Source organism: Festucalex cinctus, chromosome 4 (genome assembly GCF_051991245.1).
Source record: "Festucalex cinctus isolate MCC-2025b chromosome 4, RoL_Fcin_1.0, whole genome shotgun sequence".
NCBI lineage: Eukaryota > Metazoa > Chordata > Actinopteri > Syngnathiformes > Syngnathidae > Festucalex > Festucalex cinctus.
In genome coordinates, this window is record NC_135414.1 from 18,855,005 (window position 1) to 18,869,962 (window position 14,958).

Below are 14,958 nucleotides of genomic sequence, written 5' to 3' on the forward strand. Positions count from 1 at the left end.
GTATCCATAGTCGGTGGCTGTAGAAGCATGAGTGCGCACGCGCGTGAATGACTATTTTAAGTGAGCGTGAAGGGGGCGGCTGTAAGGATGTGGCTATAAGTCTTCTTCATCATTAGCGCCAGCGACTCATCCTCGTCGCATCACGTGTGGACCTCATCCCAACATAATCTTGCACCCTGATAGCGCAAGATGCCGATCAATAGCTGGGGATACGGAACAGAAAACGGTAAGACGCCAGTGCACATCATTCTCTCATTCCGTAGTTGATCGAGTTCACAGACGACAGTGCGTTGGAATTTGACTGGGGCACGATTTGTTGCTGAGGTTGATCACTTCAGCTCAGGTTCAATGTGAGATTAGCTGGACTCCAAGGGATGAACTGTGACCTATTTTCACTGAATCTCTCTTGCACGTTCTTATTTAGCTTATCATGATGGTGCTGGTCCTTGTGTTTCTCATTTGCATGAACTAAAATGTGTATGTCAATAAAAATAAAATAAATAGAGGCATTTTGGTTCTTCCACATAGACATACAGCTAGAAGAAAAAACATCTGTGCACAATTACACACACAAAAAAAAAAGAGTTAATTTAACAGTGAGTTTTGTTCGAGTCTGAACTTTACGTTGGTAAATGCAATTTTTTTATTCTTACGTTTGATCTCATTAGATCAGGGGTTTGTTTTTATGCCCGTTGTGACCACATTTGATTTTTAAAATGGAGACGTGGGCCAAATCATTTGCGGACAAATTAGAAGTTATAATGTATATGTAAAATATGTAATATTGTGTAAAAATATAAAAATAATTAATTCAAAATAAGCTTTCAGTAAATATATATTTTTTACGTAGTTTCATTGGTATTTAATTGTGATCAATTAACCATTAGTTAATACAATCAATTCAAAATACTATGTATTTTTGATTTGACTATATATATTTTTTTTACTCACGTTAAATAATTGAATAAATTAAAGCAACAACAATTATAGGACTCATGTTAATGTGAAGGCTCGGTGGTGGGACAAATGAAAGAATGGAGCAGGCCGTATGTGTGACCTGAGAAATACTTTGTGTTTTTAATACTACAGAATATAATAAACTGCATTGCTTTATTTGCTTGTTGTGCTTTGTTTCGGAATAGGTCCATCAGTATGGCACAAAGATTTTCCTGTAGCCCAGGGAAACAGGCAGTCTCCCATCGATATCACGCCTCATCAGGTTTCATATGACGCGAGCCTGGAACCCATTCTCCTCAACTATGATCACTGCTCCTCCATTAATATCTCCAACAATGGGCATTCTGTTGTGGTCAACTTTGATGACTCAGATGACCGTTCAGGTAAGAAAACAGACATGCTGATTTATTTACTTCATTCATTTCTAATGGGTTCAAAATGCACAGACTGGCATTGTTTTGGTTTCTTAACAGCCTGGCCAACTCAACGATATTCCATAATTTACAATCTATACTTTTACTCTACCTTAGTTATCGTTATTCAATCTTTACAGACTCATCATTTTGCTGGGTCATATTTCAAGTATTGTTTATTGTTTCTTAAACAGTAAGCGCACATCGGCGTCAGAATTTTAAAACGTGTACTGCAACTGACCATAAACAACGATTGCATGTGTGTACAGTTTGCAGTTGAAGGTCAGTCCAAACAGTGATTGAGTGTACAGTATCTGTTTAGTGGAAAAGAGGTATAATAAGCGGGGCTGATCTCCTGTGGCTATTATGATCTAATCCTATAGTTCTTTTAGTGGGTGGGACAATGTATGTACATTATAGCCCCATCATTACCATCAATAACTACAGAAATACATGGGTGTTATGGGTGGTACTTCCATCCATCCATCCATCCATCCATCCATCCATCCATCCATCCATCCATCCATCCACCCATCCATCCATCCATTTTCTTGACTGCTTATTCCTTACAAGGGTCGCGGGGGGTGCTGGAGCCTATCTCAGCTGGCTTTGGGCAGTAGGCGTTGTACACCCCGGACTGGTTGCCAGCCAATCGCAGTGGATGGTACTTTCCACACACAAAAAAAAACAACAACAGTGTTTTTCAATAGTATAAATGAGTGGTACAAATCCCTTAAACCAGCTGGCTTTGTTTGTGAGGTGTGGCTAAATTTGTTGTGAACATGCTACTTCAACACGTTGTATATTGTTGTCAAAAGTATTCTTCACACACAAATGTTTCTGAAGGAGTCTGAATGTATGTGAATAAAGCAATCAAACTTAATTTCTATAGCACCAAAACCATGCGTTAAAATCATTTATTCCACAACCACTTGCCCACAAGGATACAGACACTCACATGCGTGCAGGTAAAAAATGATCCTGTACACACATAATACAAAAAAATACAAATAAATGAAATACAAACGAATCATGAAATGCAATGTAACAAAAAAAAAATACACATAGCAGAGATAAGACTCTTAAACAACAACAAAAAACTTACTATCATAAAAATATGAATATTGTTATATGTAGTTTCAAATCTACGGTTTGTTTCTGTTCTGTGATTTTAGTCCTGCTAGTCCCCCCCACCCCCAAGTTTATAAATATATTTTTTCTACCTCGTTTATTTTGGGTGTAATTCCACTCTCAACCACTAGATAACTGCAATTTGATTTGACACTGTAAATTTGAAAGATGAATGAAAACAGGAAGTATTTCTCACCCAAATTTTTGCTGAAGATTTAATGTCAAATCCTCTTCAGTCCTGATTTTTACACCTACAGAAAGCGACAGCTGTAGATTGTAGGTTCATTTTATAATGTACATCTGCGGGCATTTGATATACAGTAAAATGACAAGTTAAGTTTGTTAGCTATAAAAGCATGTCTAGGGTGCATCTGAATAGGGTATTTCTATATCGTGATCCTGGTGAGGATGAGCAGCTCACGTAATTGTTGGATTTTACTTATTGTAGAGGTGGTCTGGAATGTAAACACTTGCCATGGAGGAGGGATTGCTAGATATCTATGTTGCCAGTTCAGATGTACATGCAGTCAAGAACTTCTTAGACAATAATAATATTTGCTCTTGCTCTCATGTATGTTTATTTTATTATAATAGAACAATTTTAGCCTAACTGTACACTGTTAGATGTATCTGTCCCTTGTGTCCTTTTAGCCAAGATAACAAGGATGTCAGAGACATCAAACCAAATAACAGTCAGATTAGAATGGTGTGGATGTGCATGTCCAGCAGTCCAGGATCCTGCCACACATAAAGTCTGAACTTTCCCTCTGAAATGCAATGTTCAGCCACAGGAAATCTCAATTTATTAATGGCCTTGTTGGCCAGTCGACAGGAATAGAACGTTTGACCCAGCACGGCAAAATTTGAACCTTATGTGCATTTTGTTATTGTATCTGAATCCTATGGTTGAGAGGAGTAACAATGAGAAGCAACTTGGCAGTTAAAGCTCTTATTATTAACAAAGAGTATCTGATAAGTTGACATCATGCTGACTTCTGTCCTGCTGCAGTGATCCAGGGAGGCCCTCTAGACAACCCATATAGACTGAAACAGTTTCACTTCCACTGGGGCGGAAAAGGCTGTCATGGCTCTGAGCACACTGTTGCAGGACACAGTTACGCTTCCGAGGTCAGTTTTTGAGAACTAAATAATCCTTCTATGATACAATGATGTCAGGTACATGGATGAAAGGATCCTGCAAAGGTCGCAAACAATTACACATGTACAATTGGCAACAATGTAATAACCTGATTGAACAACTATCTTTTTTATTTTATTTTGTTTTATTTTTATTTTTTTATTTATTTATTTTTTTTTACTGTAATTTGCATTTCTCAAGATTATGAAAATCTACAGTCCATTACTTCCCATTGTGTCTGTATAATCCTTCCAGCTTCATTTGGTTCACTGGAATGCAGTCAAGTACAAGACATTCGGGGAGGCAGCAACAGCTCCTGATGGACTTGCTGTCCTTGGTATCTTTTTAGAAGTAAGACACTTATTTTTGTTAAGACATCCACTTTTACTTAAGTAAGATTTTCATTAAAAAATGTTGTTGCTTGTGTAGTAGAACCCATTCCATTCATGACACTGATCTGTTTACTAATTAACTAGAAAGCAATTCAAGATACAACTTTCAGTTTTAATTCAAATGGTTTCACAAAAATATATCTTCCTCCCTTTTATAAATTAGAGCCATTTTAGTAGATCAATTTCCTGCGGCTCAATTCTAAACATCCTGTAATAATAATATTTTTATTTTTTTTTCTACTGTGTTGCAAGACTGGTGATGAACACAGATGGCTTCACATGATAACAGATGCATTGTACATGGTAAAGTTTAAGGTGAGTTCGCTTGTTACTGGCATGTTCTGTTTAAAAAATGTCAACCAAATATATTGCCTGGTTTTATTGTTGGTCATAGGGTAGTGTCACAGATTTCAAAAGTTTCAACCCCAAGTGCCTCCTACCAAGCAGCCTCCACTACTGGACCTATCTTGGCTCACTGACCACACCCCCACTACATGAAAGTGTCATCTGGATCGTCCTGAAGGAGCCAATCACTGTATCAGAAAGGCAGGTCTGTGATCATGTGACCACACTATTGACAGCACAACATGGAGACAGAAGCTCTCTGGTCCCTGACATCGAAACTAATTTTCTCATTATTTTGCTTATCATTATGGAACGTATGGTGTTCCACAGGGTTCAATTGTGGGGACTCTGCTGTTTTAAGCAAACAGCGGTAGTTGTTTTAAAGTGCTGTATAAATATAGTTAGTCTAAACATGACATTCTGATTACTATTACATTTGTGGAGTATGAAGCAAAAGCCAGACATTTTTATCCATCTTAGGGGGCGGCCATTTTGCCACTTGCTGTCGACTGAAGATGACATCAATGTTGCTTAGGGCAACGGCCAATCACAGCTCACCTGTTTTCTGAAGCTGAGCTGTCATTGGTTGTTACCTGAGCCCTGAACAACATTGCTTCATAAGTCATATTCCACAAATGTAATATAAATCAGAATGCCATGTTTAGACTAATGAGGTCACATACAACATATAATTGTCAAGAAATGTTTAAGGTTGACAATGACCAATCACAGCTCATGTCTTCTGAAGCTGAGCTGTGATTGGTTGTTACCTGAGACCTGCCTGATTGAATGTCATTGATGTCATCTTCAGTCGACAGAAAGTGGCAAAATGGCCGCCCCCTGACATGGATAAAAACGGCTGGATTTTGCTGTTTAACTCATATTTAGAGTAACGGAGCAGCATAAAAATGCATAATAAGAACAACCCTGCTACATTTGAGCTGCCTCTTTGCCCTTCTGGCATGCAATCTGTCTTTCTTACCAGAACCACAGGATGCATTGCATTGGTAGAAAAAAGTCAGAGAATTGAGCATTCAGATGGATGGCTTAGCTGACCAGCCTGTTGTGAAATCTGCTTTGCCCCAGGATAGTTCCAACACAAACAACAATTCACCGTCGCAGTTTGCTGCGACGCTATATTTGACCAGCAAAACATACTTCATGTTACTATGTCATAGGGTTGACATTGGGCCCCTATAGCACTGAAAATACTCACAAAGTTTAGGTGTGGTAAACCCAAGCTGCTGATACCTTAAGCTGACTATGTGACTGACCTTATGAGCTGACCTTGTAAAGACACTTTGTTGATCTTCACTTACGCCATTCCTGTGGGAGGAGGCAAGTGTGGTCTAGATGGTTTTGTGTGTGCTCAGAAATGCACAATTTATGATTCAGGTCTCAGTTGATCCTCTCCAGATGATTATGATTATGTTGATGAATGTACAGCTGCTTGGTGACAGGGTTTTGACTGAGCAAGAGCAAGCATGCAAGCATTATTTCATGACTTCACTGTACCAGAAACACTATCCTATGCCATAGGGCCTCTGCTATTACCGATGTGTATAATACAATATAAAGTAATAAAAGAATATCATATCTGATCAAATGTATTGGATTCAGGACGTTACAAATTCTGTGGCTTTCATATTCTGTAGTTTATAATCCATCCCTGGTGTCACAATCGTGAACTACAGCTGGAGCTAAACTGTCACCAAACAACAACAACAACAAAAACTTAAAAAGAAAAAAAAAAAAAAAGTGCTGCCTTTCTCTAATAACATTGAAGAAAATAGTCATTTCCCACTATGAATAAATGTGATTCGGACCAAGAAACAAAAACAGGTATGACAAGAATTGAGATGACTCATTGTTGGTTTTGTCTTTGCATGGACTTTGTAAACAAATATTGCACAGAATTTAATGACCCTTATTGTTTAAATAGCAAGATAGAGCAACTCTTTAGTCACCCTGTAAAGGGAATCGTGCTGTTAGTTCATGGTAAAAGATGCTTGACTAATCATTTCAACTGTATTGCAGCTGGGAAAATTCCGAATGCTTCTGTTCACTGGAGAGGAGGAGGAACAAATGAGACACATGGAAAACAACTACAGGACTCCCCAGCCCCTGAAAGACAGGGAAGTGCGTTCGTCCAATTAATGGAAACTAAAAACCATGTGATGTAGCAAACTCTTAAAAATGACAGAATGAATGCAACAATATCAGATTTGTTTTCTTTTTACTTTAACTCAGGGCAAGTTGTCAAAGAAATTGAAACATGCTTAACTTATTCCACTGGTACGTACTGTAGGGATGTTTAGGGACTTATTGCACAATAATACTTGAATTACTCGACTTGATGAAGAATTAAAAGTTTGAATTGATGTTACAACTGTTAGTACAAATGCGAGCTCAGAAAGCTACCAAGTTTTGTTATGTGGTAAAGTACACAGTTATGGTTTCATTCAATTGGCATTTCTTTCTGCTGTTTGTGAGCTTGCACCATACCACACAACTGTCGAAGCTCCTTGCTGGTGTCAAATGATCCATTGCTGATCCCGCCTATTGCTGGTGGATATCCATTCCATGTGGTCAGTGATCATTTCCATTGTAACAAATCCCAACTGTAGCTGGAATGGGATTAGTGCTGTGTTTATCTTAAGTGCTCTGTTTGGCTATGACAGTCTAGTCTCAGTGTTGTACCGTAGTTTTGCCCTTCCCACTCTCAAATTACTTGCTGATTTTTTATTTTAAGAAAAACAGTCTTCACGTACATGGACAAATACTGACTATTGGCTGCAGGTTATATTATTTATTATGCTTGTACAGCAACTTATACAGGAGAACGAGGGACCTCAAAGCTAATTTTACAAGTGGTTTCAATTTGAAAGCTTTGTAATATACCATGTTTGCTGGCTAAAATAAAATGTTTAAAAATTGTTTCATTATTACTTATTTTGTTTTACTCAGGACTAATTTCCTGTCATAAATACTGAGAACTGAGTAAATGTGAGTGTAAAAAATTAAGATTGCAACACATGCACCTTGTCCCCGGTATCTATGTACATTCTGTTCTTTTTTTTTGTGGGTGACAACATTCAAGCAAATGTTACAGATTAGAGAAAGCCCCCAAGGCAGCTTTCCAGGTAATTGGTAGCCAAATTGTTACAGGGCATTTCGACAACAATCATAGTTAATTATTAACTCAATGTGTTCATTGGAAAACTTGGGAAATGTCATGAATCATTGTTTTTTTCCCCTTTATTTCTTCACAAGGGAGGTCAATAAATGGTCTTTTTTTTTTATGTGATTATGCATATGTCAGTTTAACTCCTTGGGTTTTGAAAAATTAAGACAAACCTCAATTCCGATGAAGCTGGCATGCTCTATAAAAGAAGTAAAAATATAATACAATGATTTGGATATCATTTTTAACCTATATTCAATTGAATACACTGTGAAAAAAAAAAAAGATATTTAAAGTTGAAAGTAATTAACTTTATTGTTTTCTCATTTTGATTTTGTTGCTGGCAATACGCCCCCCTGCCAAAAAAAAAAAACACGTTAGGAACATTCTCCAGGACAGGTGAACAGATTAATTGGTGTGTGTCAAGATTGGGTGTAAAAGGAGCATCAGGCTCATGGGTTGAGGTTGATCATTTTATGCATACACTTGTGTGAAGATTTGGAAATAGTCTAACAGTTTAAGAACAACATTTCTGGACTACCAAATTTTCAAGTGATTCAGAGATTTCATGTCTATGGTGCCGTAATACCGTATCATCAAAACAATCAGAATCTGGAGAAATCTCTGCCAAAACATGCGTCATAGGTGAATCAATTAATAGTTAAAATGTAAACCGCTTTGAGGGCATTGTAAGGTGGAAAAGTGCTATAAAATAGGTTGAAAAGGATTTGCCAATCATTATTCCATTTTTACACAGTGTTCCAAATTCACTGGAGCTGGGCTTTGTAGAAAAAATATTGGATGGGGATGATTCGGATTTAAAAGGCAGAACCACAATAATTACAATCTATGAAAAGCAATCATTTATGTATACATTTTGTTGCACGTTGGAATAATTACGACCATATTCCACTCACTATGGATTGTTTATACACACGCCTACTGTACTGTATTTATTGCTGCAGACTTGAGTCATCCTGTAGATGGCAGCCTCTCCCCGTCTTTGTTTGGATGCATCTTGTCTAGTTTACCTTCGCAAAGATTAACTTAATAAACTGTTAGTCCTAAATTGTAAAGTGATTATGTGTGCCAGACTTGTGTTTTATACAATTTGGATACCACACCCATCAACAGAAGCAAAGTGAACTGGCAGGGTAATTTTCAAAACTTTCTATCACATTTGACCTTGCCATTGTCTGCCTCCCTTTTATTGTGTGCTTATATAAGTCAGCATTATTCTTTGCATTGGTTTCCATAGTATCCAAATACTGATGGCTATGAAAATAAATATGTTAGCATGCTAATAAATAAGGAATGAGAGTGGGCATGTGTGAAGTCAATTTAACACACATTCTCATATAAGCCGACCAAAATAGCACCAGGAAGCTTATTTGAGACTGAGAATACCCGACCAAGCACATCATCCCCAGCCAAAATCGATGTGCTATGTTATAAGATATTACAGTCAGACCTCAGAAATAGAAACTGTAATGTGTATATTTAGAACTGTTTTGTGCTTGCGGGGGGCAATATTTGCTCGCTATAACCTCTGACCAAGGAGGTAAGGTCAAAATTATGTGACAATTGGGAAGACAAAGACAACTGGTGCCCAAAAATGATGACAAATAGTTTAACATGTTACATTTTCACCTCATATTGTATCAAAAAATGGGGCCTGCCACTGCTAACATATACAGTAAATCATGTATCTTGAGCTCCCTAATATTCTGAGTTCCAATAAAGGGCAAAATATTGAAATAAAAAAAGGTATATTGTAAATTCTAAAAAGGTTTAGTTATTCATTTTTCTTTGACATTTTCAAAATTAAATTAAATACATTAGTAGTTTATGTAAGCAAAAGTGAGAGTAACTTCTTTAAATGTGAGCGTATCAACATAAGTGCAAAAAGAAGCCAGGAAATGTTCCTTTAAATCCCTTCCTTTCTCAGTGTTGGCAAGGACAGCGACTCGATCTGGCAGCAAGAAGAAACCGTCACTGTGCAGTTGCCGTGGATACAAACAACAGAGCAACAAAGCACAAACTCTGGGCCCACTCATATCTCCCCTACTTGTCTTTAAACCCGTGATCCATCCGCATCACCTTGTCAGGAAATAAAACCATCAAATAAAAATATCCAGCCCATTAAAATCCTTGCGGTGACAAGCGTTTCTGTTTTCGTTAGGGTGTCTTTCTTTAGTAGGGTGTGATCTATTTTGTTTAGGTCGATGTTCAGTAAAGCAAGGCCCTGGTTTCCGGGCAACCCTCGTGGATGCTGACGTTTGGTGCTCAGCCACATTCGGGGTCAAGTTTAAGGTACCGTGATAACAACTTGCCACATTAACAGCAGGGTGTGTATAAACAGAAAATGCCATTAAAGTTGACAGCCAAGGGCCTTGATTCACTCAGCATGATACAATAAATCTCGGAGGTCACAGAGATGAGTTTCACCCGTCCTTCTCCTGGTGGTCTGTTTAGAGAAAACATGGATGCAAGGACATGATTTGTCATTCCGACATAATTGTTTTGATCTATGGACTGCTTTTCTCAGAAAATGCGGCCTTGTTTTTTTTTAATCTGTTTTCTGGTTGGTCCCTGCAAGTATTGATGGGACACTGTGACTGAATTGTGGGCTCGCAGAGCGTTAAGCACAACGATTGCACCCTGACCCCTGACGTGTGAATGTGCGCAGGTGTCTGGTTGCACTGATGTGTAGTGAGCCTTGTACATCCATGTGGTCTTTAGGAAACTTACTTCAATGAATGCCCCTTAAATCTCCCTGAGGAGTGAGTAAGACCACGCTTTGATGTTTGTTCCGGGGTCGCTATAGCAACGCACCCGGAACTCCATCAAGGCTTATTCATTTCATACATGTCTGTTTCAAATCACTGTCAAAGATGTTTGGCTTACAGATTTCATACATGATGACAGTCAAATGTATTTATTTACATTTTAGGCTGATTCTATAAATGTATTGACAATATTAAGCCTTTAATAACAATAAGTAGTCTAAAAGCTTTCTATTGAATTCATTTTTTGAAAGAGATTCTTTTTCCTTTGACGGTGGGGCATGCCAATAAGAGTACAGCAAAAACATTACAATAATGTAAGAATTTGGACCATGGTGAATGTTTGTAAGGAACTGAAAGCAGACCTAGTAGGATGGATGGTTTTATAAAATATATAATAAAGATGATAATGATAAAAATGTATTCAATTAATTTATTTCAGCAATGAATCAAAAGTCTGATGCACACTGTGGCCATGTTTATGAATGAAATATGATGTAATCCGCCACACGTACGTGGAGCTCAGAATCTGTCCACCTGTGCCTTGATCAAACTCTCCAAATTACCTTAGTCTACCTGCGCCAATACTTAGACGTGGTTCCAGCAGTTTTTCAAGTTTCGACAAATTTTGGCCACCCAAATGTCAGACGCGCCATGCGCATGACAGAGAGGAGTGTCAGAGAGATGAACAGAATTCCCAGACAGGCTCAGTGAGGCCTGCCCAGACGCGAAAATCAAGATGCGCCCGAATATACAGTCGAGCGCAGCTGCACATTCTATGAAAATACAGCTCACCGAGTATTGAATTGCATGTATTTTGACAGCCCTGCGATTGGCTGGCAACCAGTCCAGGGTATGCCCCGCCTACTGCCCAAAGTCAGCTGAGATAGGCTCCAGCACCCCCTGCGACCCTTGTGAGGAATAAGCGGTCAAGAAAATGGATGGATGGATGGATGGATGGATGGATGGATGGATTGATTTTGACATTCATGACACAATAAATGACAAGAAAACCTTTCTTAAGTAAGTAAGTAAGTTTTATTTGTAAAGCACTTTTCACAGACACAAGTCACAAAGTGCTTTACAGGGTTTAAAAGATGGCATCTTCACAAATAATAATAACAATAGTGACTTATTCCCAGACAAACCCACAATAAAACATTAAGGAGAGGACCATGTGATCCCTCCCTTGGACCTTCTCCAGGACATCACAGGATTCTGCCTCATCCGTTATCTGCTGTGACTCCAGCAAGCCGCCGCACCAACACGTTCAAGTCAGAGGGGTCACTCATGCTCACAAACGCATCACAAGTTTCCAAGATCACTATCCCCCAAGCCCATTGGGTAAAAATAGTCGCTGTTAGCCTTTTATAAATCAGAGCCTTTCTATAAAAAGCTTCCGTCTGACCAGAAGGCCGGGCTGAAGCCGCGTTGCCCTATCTTTAGCTTTATTTATGTCCTGGTGTTGACAGTGCCACTTGCAAGGCTTTCCAGTCACTGTTCATTAGCTCACATGTGTGACAAACCCTTGGCCCCATGTTGGAAAGCACCGTCCAGTAAAAACGGTAATCAGAGGGCCTCCAGTGCTGCTGGTCAGTCCGCATCAGTTTGAAAAACAAACGGCAAAACAGCTGCCGAGTTTACAGCCTGCTGATTCTTCCCCTCAGATTCTTTCCATCCAATTAGTGTTCATGGAGCTCCGTCCTGCACGGCAGATAAGCGTGCACTTTGTTCAAACCGTGATTGGCTTTATTAGAACGGACCAAAACTGTTCTACTGTTACAAAGGCTGTAAAAATAGAGAAATGAACAACTGGGGCTTTATTTGATTATTAGGCTGCCCTTTGTTATGTTTGCTTTTTAGCACATGAAGCTTGGCAACGGGAAAACATTGTTTTAATTGGTTTAAAAAAAAAAAAACAACAACCTGCGACCAATTCTTGTTTTAAAATACCGGTAATTTAATACACTGCACCAGTGAAATGTGTTGTACGTTTCAGTTCTTCACTATTAAAACCGAAGTACACTCTGTATACCGTTTAAAAATCAAAAATTTCTTCTAGTGGCAACATGGCTTCGGATGAATGATTACTTGAAAAATAATGGTAAATAATATTCACCAATTCATTCTTTGTAAACATTATGACAAACCCACACTCTAAAAAACAGTTGAGTCAAAAATTAAAATTGGACCAATCCACTTTCTAGGTTCTTTTATACAAAATAAATAAATAAAAATCTAAATAAAAATCTGGTTTTGTACAAAATTACACTAAAATAAAATAAAAACTTGTTTTCTATTAAAATGACCCAAATTTTAGGGTTGCTTGACATAAAACGATTCAAATTTTGAGTTGATTTGTGCAAAACAACACAGAAAGTGGTGGATCGAACCATTTTTGAGTGATTTTATGTTCATACTAATGCTGTCAAAGTTAAAGCGTTAACTCATTGATTGATTACAAAAAAGTATTGCATCAATCATGTATTAACGCAGATTAATCACACTATTCATTTTTAACGCAGATGATCATTTGATGGCTACATTAAAAGTAGTCCATTTTTTTTTTTTTTAGCAATAAACATAACTACATGTCTGAAAGTAAAACATTTAATAAATGTTTGCGTATGACATTCAGAATATTTTTATCATGTCAAACTATTGCGGTTGATTTTTTTTCCATTTTAAATCATGCAAGTAATTAACTGATTAGAAAAAGAGAAAGACAAGAGTGTGCAGTGGATCAAAAAATGTTGAAGACGTCCTCATAACATTAAATGTCGAGAATAATTAACACATAACAGGTGCTCTTCAAATTTGGAAAATGTTGATTAAAAGCCTTTTCATTAACTGATTAAATGTGGTTAATCAAAATTCTCAGATGTGATTAATCTGATGAAAAAAAAGAAGCTCTAATTCATACATTAGTTACATTTGTTGATATGTGGTGCATCTTGTGAATGGACATTTGTCTATATGTGATGAGGAAAAACAATATCAAATGGAAGAATGGAAAATAACTAAACTACATATATGTCATTCCATAACTAAGGTGGGTCAAGTCCCCCCTTATTTCAGTCAATGAGACTCAAGGCAAAAAAAATCTGACATCAAGTAAGTCTTCCTTTCCAGTAGTTGGCGCTAAACTGCGGTGGTTTGACACATCGGTGAGTCATCATGTGCATCAGAGAGACGGGAAGGCTCAGAATGATCCGTCATTGAGTTAATTGAAATTTGATGTGATTACTCACTCCAACAAAAAAAAAAAAAAGTTGTATCGAATATCTCTATCCATAACCTTAACAAATAGTGACGACGTATTTGTACTTCAAATTTTCTTTGTCTGTCCTCCATTCTTCCAAAGCAAGTTTGCCTACTCAAGGACAGGACAGCGGGTCTCGTCCCACTCAAGTTCATGACTGATGCCGGAGGTCACTTGTCTCATCTTGTGTTCACTGAGAGAATGGAGGTGGATTGTGTGTGTGTGATGTCGGATGTTGATTCTCATCTTAAGACAAAGCTACTCTCACCCATAAACAATGGAGCAGCCATGTCTCATTGTAGCTGTTACTTTTTATGCGTGAATGATTTTCGTGGGACTGTGGAAAAATTAGTCACAGTTGCTAATCATAATCTTTTGCGATTGAGCGTGAACAGTGCAGTCATACACGTGCTTATGCCAAGATGGAAACGTGTCTCGAGTCTGAAATTGATTGGAATGATTGGAGCCCTCTAATACACATGGGATACTATCAGGAGCGTTCTAAATATTGTTGTTGTTTTTTTCCCTTTGCAAGTGTGTGTGCGGTGTAACCAAAATATACAGCAGTGTTCAAATGAAGTGTCCCCAAGAAGGATTATAATAAGTATAACATATTCTAAATTGAATTAGTACAATACACAAAAGATACATAGAATAGTAGGCAGCAGTTGGGGCAGATTTCGTCATGAATATTCAATTAAGCTGGTCAGGGGAATCGAACCTGGGCCATTTGTTTACAGGCCACATTCGTATACACTTCAATATTTGTGTAAAGCAACTTTGAATGCATTATTTGAAAATTACCTGTACTCCTAAATATCTGTCGTGTGATGTTCAAGTACAAAGTACAACTAGATATTGAAAAACATTGGAATTATATTATCAGGTGACAAAACTAAAAATTAGGGCTGTGGATATCGACTCTAATTTCTTCAATCGATTCGATTTCGATTCACAAGAGTTCAGTTTCATTCAATTTAAAAAAAAATATTGATTCGATTCACTTTGCTTCAATCCAATATTGATTAATTATGGAACATCATTTTTTTTTTTTTTTTTTTAAATATCAAGGACATCATAAAAACTCCACAAATATTAAATTCCAAATTAAATTTTGCAAAGGCAGTAACTGCTCAAATGATTTAGTTTATCATTGAAATTAGCTTGTGTTATAGTCACTTAAGTTTGACATCAGCAAGGATAAGATGAAAATATGTTCATAATTCTCATTCAATAATTAAAAATATAAATGAAAAAGATTCTGAATTGCCTTAAAGTGCAATGAGTCGGGTGTTTCATAAATGTAAGAAAATACTTTTGAATTCATGTGATCAATAAATTTCAAGAAAA

General features: G+C 37.5%; 1 protein-coding gene across 2 annotated transcripts; it reads left to right on the top strand.

Moving 5' to 3' along the window:
* Positions 1-49: 49 nt before the first annotated feature.
* ca7 (carbonic anhydrase VII) lies at positions 50-7,313 on the top strand. Of its 2 annotated transcripts, none has more exons than XM_077519481.1 (7): positions 50-226; positions 1,143-1,340; positions 3,511-3,629; positions 3,895-3,990; positions 4,275-4,346; positions 4,426-4,581; positions 6,414-7,313. In XM_077519481.1, exons 1-7 carry the CDS (start codon positions 190-192, stop codon positions 6,531-6,533), a joined length of 798 nt encoding a protein of 265 aa, XP_077375607.1. In that variant the 5' UTR covers positions 50-189; the 3' UTR covers positions 6,534-7,313. The 2 variants fall into 2 exon arrangements, with proteins under 2 accessions (XP_077375607.1, XP_077375608.1); XM_077519482.1 differs by having other exon boundaries at positions 4,284-4,346.
* Positions 7,314-14,958: the final 7,645 nt, after the last annotated feature.